This window comes from Pteropus medius, unplaced genomic scaffold (assembly GCF_902729225.1).
Source record: "Pteropus medius unplaced genomic scaffold, Ma_sr-lr_union100, whole genome shotgun sequence".
Lineage (NCBI taxonomy): Eukaryota > Metazoa > Chordata > Mammalia > Chiroptera > Pteropodidae > Pteropus > Pteropus medius.
In genome coordinates this window covers 13,085-20,850 of record NW_024346671.1, presented here as the reverse complement: position 1 = coordinate 20,850, position 7,766 = coordinate 13,085, and the positions used below count along the sequence as shown (strand labels likewise).

Sequence of the window (7,766 nt, the reverse complement as noted above, 5' to 3'; positions counted from 1 at the left end):
TTCGTGAGGCAGGAATAACCTTCACACTAGATCCTGTCAAGGACAGTTTGAGGAGGGAAATCAGAACTCAAACACACACAGAAATAGGAATGAGAAGCAGAATGTTAGCAAACAGGTTCCTACAGGATATGACAAGGGAAGTACATAAGATGCCATGACTCATCTGGATTCATCCCAGGAATACAAACTCGATGTAACTTCAGAAAGGAAGGTCGTAAAATATTCCACATTACCAGATTACAGGAGGGAACTGTGATCCTCCTGCTCACAAAAAACAATTACTGGCTATAAATATCCATTTGCGATGTACTCTTTACAATTTTCTTAAAAAGTTGGGATGATTGAGATGTAATTTCCCCACGAGGTCTGTCTGTGAGACCCGATCAGTGCATAGTGTTAGAGAACCACCACCACAATCAGAATAGAAAACACTTTCGTCACCCCCCAAATTCCCACCTGCTGCGAACCCCTTCTCTCCGCCCCCAGAGCCTGGCAACCGCCGGCCTGTTTTCCGTGGGGATAGGATGGCTTTCTCTAGAGTGTCATGTAATGGAATCATGCCGCAGGTAGTTTTCCACGTGGCTTCCTTCACGGAAAGGGACCCGTGGGGGGAGGCGTCGGGGAGGCGCGATGGAGCTTATCTTGACCTGGGAAGTGGGATGTGGCTTGATCGCTTCCTGCTTATGCTTCCTAAAAGGCTATATATGTACACTGTGTTTTACAAATATACTTAATGTTGAACTTCATATGATGTATCTGTCATATCTTTGTAAGGACTACGTATCAAAGAGCCACGGTTACCCGTTAAAAGAAAGGGAGCGATGACTGGAAGTCGGGACAGCTGCGAGCTCAGGAGGACTAGGGATGGACAAGTGATTGGCCTGGGGCAAAAGGAGGGTTCCAAAGTGACTGGCACGCTCCCCATCTTCATGCGAGTGGCCCTCACCAGGATTTCAGCATTGCACGAGCACAGGGGCGTGAAGCGCCCTGTAGACATGCGAACGGTGCACTCTGGAACCAGGCAGGCGCAGTTCACATGGCCACCCCGACAGCCCCAGTGAGCCTGGTCGAACCTGGCAAACAGGGGTGACAGTCTCCCGACTTGAGTCAGCAGTAACCTTCACCCCGCTCGCGATTGCCAAGCAAGGCAGCATGGCATCCGCTTCCGCGAAGTAGGACCTGGACGTCTATGGGCACCGTCACTGAGCCCACGGCGCTCAGCTCCCTCCCCGGCGCCAGCTCCCCCCACCTGCCCTGGGGTCCAGTGCCCCCCTCCGGGTCGAGTAGAGCCATCGGGTGGTCGAGGTGGTGCTGGCGGGGCGGGGAGGGGTGCGCCCAGGCACTGGGCAGGAAGCAGAAGGACGCAGGCTGGGCCCCAGGCCTCTCTGGGTCAGCCACCGCTGCCTGCCAGCCTGGAGAGGGGCTGGAGCGGAGGGCCCAAGGGGCGCTCCGACTTAGGGCGGGGGTCCGACCGCCCCCTTTCCCGCGGGGCCCTGACATCCTTCTGTCATCGCAGCTTCAGCCCCCACCGCATCTCCCGCAGAAGCGCCCGGAATGCGCTGGGCCACGGGCCGAGTTGCTGAAGTGTAGAGCCACACAGCTGTGCAGGAGTCGGTTCGATTGTGAAGGAGGGTGTCGTGTGCTTGGAGGAGGGAGGGGACGCTGGCAGGACTCGGCCCAAGGGCTGTGTTCCTGCCTGCCACGACCGACCGGCCAACTTAGCCAGCCAGACAGCAGCACGCTGTGTCACGAGCCAGGAAATGACCAGCGGGTCAGGGACAAGCCGTAGCCTTGGCGGTCAAGTGCGCCTTGTGAAGTGAGGGGCCTGAGGTGGCAGGAGAAGGCCCACGTGCATCCTTCCCGGCCCTGAGGGCTGCGGGGATGGCCTGTGCCGTGCGCGATGGGCTGTCCACCCAAGTTCACAGTGCGGGGCCGGGAGGGAGACGGGGCGAGCGTATGGAGGCAGGGTGGAACTGCGTCTGCCCGATGTGACCCCGCTTGGGTCACTCTTTCCGTCCCTTCTTCACTGCGCCCGCCTGGCCCGTGCTCCGGTGGGCTCCTGGGGGTGGGGGCAGCCTCCATCGTGAGCGCCCTGCCTCAGGGATGAGGCGTGTCCCGGCCACTCTGAGGCGGCCATCCTCCCCATTCCCACTCCATGACACACACAGGAGTGGTCAGGCACGACAGACTGGCCGAGAGGGTCCAGAGCCGCCTGCAACAGCTCGGACGCTGAGCGTGCAGACGCCCTGCCCGCGTGGACCCTGCTGGAGTAAGGAGTTTCACAAGTCCTCTTGAAAAGAGCAGACCCCACCCCCGCTTTGGCTGATGCGGTCCCTTACGGGTCGTGACCAGGGTCTCTACTTGCTTTACGTGCCGAACCACATCTTTCTCCTCGAGGGACATCACTCGCTCAGTTTTGTTCAGACACACCGGGGCACGCGCAGGCACGCAGACACCCATGCCACCCTTGCACGTTCCATCCACCGTCACTAACCCCACTTTCTTACATGAAACGCCAGTCTCTTGGGAATGGAGTCTGGCAGAAGCATCCCTCGAGCCACTCAAGCGCCAGTGTGGCCCTCTGAGTCCCAGGCCCCACAACCCTGGGTCCCGGAGGGAGACAGGACCCCGTTACCCAGCGTCAGTGAGCGGGACTCAAACGAGGTTCAGACTCACTGTGGTGTGACCTAAAGACACAGGCTGGGAGCCTGGGCGGGGACGCAGAACTCCTTTCCGGGAAGATCTGTGTCCGAGGTGGACGAAGAGTACTGCAAGGGGACCGCGCAGGAACAGTGACACCTATCAACCGTCCTCGCCACAGCAACCGACTGGCCCCTTCGCAACGGGGCCGTGGAGGCCCTGGCTGGGGGTGAGTGGCAGTGGGCTGGCCGGACCGGAGGGGTGACAAGGCCAGGAAAGCTGGACGCCTGCGAGTAGTGCGGGCTGGCGCTTCCCCACAGCCGGACAATGGCCGCGACCTCAGACCCGGTCCCCGTCCTTCGGGCCGGACAGTAACCTGCGCTCTCCGCCCACCCCACTCCCCCCAGCCCGCTGCGTTCCCAGTCCCTTCCGCTCTGCTCCGCAACTCTGTGGGCTGTGACTTCCGCCCGCGCCAGCCCTGAAACCAAGGACGGACAACCCACAGCACTGGTGACCCCGGGCCAAAGAGCAGCGGCCTACCGAGGGTTCCCGGGCGAGTTCTCCGAGGGATCTCGGGGGAGTTCTCCGCTGGCACAGGGGCACCAGAGGGACCTGAGCACACCACAGAGGACGGGGCCCGGGGAGGGGAAGATGAGCTCACCTGCGCTCTCAGTCGCCCAAGCCCAGGTGCCGGGAAGGCCACCTGAGGACAGCCCTGCGAGACATCGAGGATGCTCAGACGGCGAAGCGGGCTGGCCTGGCCGGGAACCCCGGGCGGGAAGGGAAGCCGGACGGAGCTCGGGAAGGGGATCACGGGCTCCTGGTGCAGGACGCGAAGGGGGCGAGGGTGGCAACCGCGAGACACCCCAAAACGGAGGGAATCGGGAGAGAACACCGACAGGGCCCGCAGGGGAAAGGGAAAGGGAGGAGATGCCCACGGGGCCAGGCCGAGGCACGCAGAACCCAGGCTCGGGGACCGCTGGTGGCCTGGCCGCAGGGCTCGGGCCAGACGCTGGCCAGATGCCCACAGGGAGGAGGCCCGAGGAGAGCCAGAGGCACGGAGCTGGGAAAGGCCGCGAACTGGGGCATCTCGCGGCCCCGCCCCACCCCGTTCCCTCTTCCCCCCAACCCTCCAGCACAGACCACAGGGTACAAGAGAAACTTTAATTGAAAACGACTGTAAACAGAGCTGCGGCCGACGCAAAACGGGCGAGCAAGGCCGGGCTGAGGCAGAACAGGAGACCAGCGTGGCGGGGATCGGGGCTCTCCGCGTTAACGGCTGCCCCGCTGGTCCGAAGGGGCTGGGTTCAACCTGCCAAACAGAGCAGAGTCAGGGACGAGCGTCCCGCGGGGCCGGCCCACAGCACTCCCACACCCCGACCGTGCGGAGGGGTGCGCTGCGTGCCACTCACTTCACAGGTCCTCGCGCTTGTCTACCAGGGACTGCATGGCTGCTGAAACAGAGAGGCAGACGCACGCCCTGCGGACTCAGGGGTGGAGGAGCCCGCCACCCCCACCGCCGCCGTCCCTGTGGGCGACCTCCACGCAGCCGGCCACCGGAAAGCCCTCCAGCCCCACCCAAGGAGCCCCGGGTCCCACTCACTCGGCCACCACCTGACTTCGAAGGGGCACTATCATCCCAAAGGGACGGACCTAGTTCTGAGGCTTCGGGGCACGTCACAAGCATTCGGAACTTGGCACATAAACACACACACGCACGCACACGCACGCACACGCACGCACGGCCCGGGGAAGCCACAGCGAGCGGCAGCTAAAGGGAACTAAAATGCGGCGTCTTTAAAGGTCCCGAGAGCAGGACACCTCCAGGGCCGGTTCTCGGCGGCAAAGGGCGCCTGCGGCTCAGAGAACACGTTGCCCTTTGCACGCACCCTCGCCGCACGTGCCCGGCGGCCCAGGACCAGGCCAGGTTCCCCCCGCACCGGGTCATCGGTCCCTGAGAGGCCACCCGCACCTGCACCGTGCCTCTCCCCAGCCCCAGGCCCCCGAGTCCCGCCCTGAGACCCGCAGTCCAGCCCCAATCCCGGCCGAGGGTCCGCATACCCAGCCGCTCTCTAAGGTCGTCTACTTCTCTCTGCAGCACGAGGCACTAGGCCGGCGGACGCCAGCGAAGGAGAAAGGATTAGCACAGCCGAGACTCCTCTCTCCTGCACGAGCCCTCACCCCCGGGGCTAGACTGCCACGGGCCCCTCCCGGGAAAGGGGGTGCACGACGGAGGGCGGGGGACGGACGCACGTGCCATTTTAACCCCGACACGGGTCCCGTGGGCCAGTCGGGGCCTGTGTTTCGAGGAAACAGACAGAGCCTTACCCTGGGACAACCCTCTGCTCCAGGAGGTGGCTGCTGCTCCCTCTCCAGTCTCTGGGGACGGCCAACTGGCTCCTGGTCACCTGAGAGGAAAGGAACACACATGCAGCTTCCCAGAGCTCCCGGGGAGGTGGCAGGGGCTTAGCAGGGCCAGACGTGAGGCGGCACCACCCTCTGCTGGCAGCGAGCCGCCCCTGCGCACAAGCCCCTCGCACAGGAGGAGGCGGCCTGAGGCCAGCCCTGCGGACTTGCGGCTTCCTGTGGGAAAAGCTGTGTGGGGCGTGGGGAGGCAGGAGTCAGTGGGGCCCCCGCAGAGCCAGGGCCAGAGCCAGAGGCCTCCCTCCCGGGGCCCTCGGCCCCACTCCCAGCAAGCCCGCAGGACTCACTGGATGGGGCAGGCCCCCTGGGCCGGACGTCCACCTGGCTCACGGCCCTGGGCCGAGCGCGTCGTTGAACTTGGGGGGCTCTGGCCCTGAAGTTGCCACTGCTGCTTTCTCCACGCTCTCCTCGATGTGTGCACGGGCAAGACGGCCCCGGCTCCTGCGTTGGAGATGAAAACGAAAACGTTCTCACGGACTTGGCCACGGGATGCGCGCACGCGGCCGTGTGCACGCGTGTGTGTTCAGGGGCTGGGGTGAGGCCGGGAAGAGGGAGGGCAGTGGGAGGCCGGTGCGTGGTCCACAACTTCTCCTGTGGCCAGCCCCCGGCCGGTGCAAGGGAGGTCTGGGGTGTGGCTGGGAAGCAGGAATCAGGAAGGCCGCCGGTCTGCACGGCCGAAGCCTGGCGGCCCAACTTTTACGCCCGCGGCCATCCGAATGGCCTGCCACCGCCCTCCCTCCCAGCCAGGCCCTCTCTGCTGGAGGACGTGGGAAATGGGCCAGGCGTGGAGAACGGGGCCCGCACGCCCCAACTGCTGGCTCTCTGAAGGCATGGCACGGGCCAGAGCCACCGCGATCTGGCCTCCTAGAGACATGGAGTTGGGCCCCAACCCCTGCCCCCCGGGACGACCCCTGACGGAGGGACGGGAGTGGAGGCCACGTGGGCAGAGCCGTGGCCGCCGGTGGGCAGAGGGGACGGCCGCGGCCTGGTACTCACTTGGCCCTCGGCGGCTGGCTCTCTCCTCGGGTCCCCATCTTCCCCGGCCACGGGCTCGGACTCCCGGCCCCTCCTGGCCGCAGGCCTCCTCCCCGCGCCCGACGGCTTGAACTGCCTGGCGCCACACGGCGCGGGGCCCGACGACGGCTGCTTCTTGTCCCTGCTGAGCAGCCGCATGCCCGAGACGGTGGGGAACGGGCCTGGCTCCGGGGGCGCGGCCGAGGCTCTCTGGCCCCAGGAAGGAAAGCTTCTCCCCAGGGCGACTTTGGAGGCGCCCGCGGCGGATTTCTTCTCCTGGGCCGCCTTCCTCCTCGGAGCGGCCCTGGGCGGGCCGCCCGCCCTGCCCGCCCTGCCCGCGTAGCTGGGCCTGCCCTCTGCCTTCCCCCAGACGGCACTTGGCACTTTCTCGGGGGAGGCCTCCCGCTCTCCTACAGCCTGCCTCCCCGCGAGCGAGCCGCGCCCTCGGACGGCGGAGGACGGGAACGGGCCTGGCGTCTGGTGGAAGCTCGGCTGTCGGCCTGTGTCCCCGGGCCCCTCGGGGCTGCTGGCTCGGGCCTGCCTCGCTTCTCTGCGGCAGATGCTCACCCTCATCCGCTGGATCTCCCCGGCCTCGTCGGAGGAGTCGGAGGAGTCGGAAGGCAGGCGGACCGGGCCCGCGTCGGAGGGCCGCTGGCGACCCGCGGTGCGGCCCGGCCTGCCCATGGCGCCTCTCTTCGCGTAGCCCCAGGCGCGGCCTCCGCGGGGCACCCAGGGGTGCAGCGGGGCGGCGGACGCCAGCTGCGCCCCCGCCCACGACTGGGCCAGCACGCCTCGGCCCGCCGAGGCGGCCTCCACGTCCCCCCAGAGCGCGGACAAGTGCGTGCTGCCGCTCTCCGGGGAGGGGTTTCTGCGCACACGCAGGGCCTCGCGGTCGGTCAGCTGCTGCAGGAGGGCCGTGGTGGCCTCGTCGGCGAGGTAGCCCAGGGTGGGCCCCTGGGCGTCGGCCGGGGAGCCGGGCCGGCCTTCGCGGCCGCGGAGCACCCGCCCGCCCGCTTCCATCCTTTCCCACTCGGACTCGAAGCCCTCGGAGTCCGGGAACGGGCCCTCGCCCTCGCTGCTGCGCGGCGTGCCCAGATCGCGGCCTACAGCGACACCCCACGGGAATCGGGGGCGGCCCGGCGGGCTGTCGGCCGGCTCCTCGCCCTCGGGGTTCAGCCCCGCTCCCCACACAGACCCCTCGTCGGAGGCGCTCATGCCGCGGCTCTTCCGGGACGACGGTCGCCCTGGGCACGGCAGCGAAAGAAGCGGGCGGCCGCGCGCGACAGGAACGCGGAGGCCTTCTGACGGCGCCGACGGTCACCGCAGGTGTCGCACGAGCTCGCCTCAAACACCGCGCGGCTTCGGCTTCGTGCGCGCCCTCAACGCCCGCGCCGCGGCGTCCTCATTGGTCCGCGGCCCCGCCAACCAGCGCGCCCCTCGGGGGCCCGCCCCTCGGGGCGCCAGCCAATAGGGCGCAGGGCCTCCGGGCCCGGAAGCCCGGGGCGGCCGAGTGCGGGGCGGTCGTGGGTCGGCGGTCGGTCGTCGGGGCTCCGCGCCCAGCACTTCCTGTCCCGCCTCCCTAGGCCCGGTACCCGCGTTCCGACTAGTGTCGCAGCACTCGGCCCCCGTTTGCCATCTTTAAGGCGGGGCGGGGGCTGGGCCGGGGTGGGGGGTATGGCAGCCATTTG

The 7,766-nt window shown here is 66.7% G+C and overlaps 1 protein-coding gene across 1 annotated transcript; it reads right to left on the bottom strand.

The window, feature by feature from the left end:
• Positions 1-3,209: 3,209 nt before the first annotated feature.
• LOC120613718 (uncharacterized protein CXorf49 homolog) lies at positions 3,210-7,293 on the bottom strand. Its single transcript, XM_039876363.1, has 6 exons — positions 5,989-7,293; positions 5,352-5,745; positions 4,969-5,048; positions 4,702-4,747; positions 4,053-4,094; positions 3,210-3,952 (listed from the first exon to the last, which is right to left on the bottom strand). Exons 1-5 carry the CDS (start codon positions 7,291-7,293, stop codon positions 4,054-4,056), a joined length of 1,866 nt encoding a protein of 621 aa, XP_039732297.1. The 3' UTR covers positions 3,210-3,952; position 4,053.
• Positions 7,294-7,766: the final 473 nt, after the last annotated feature.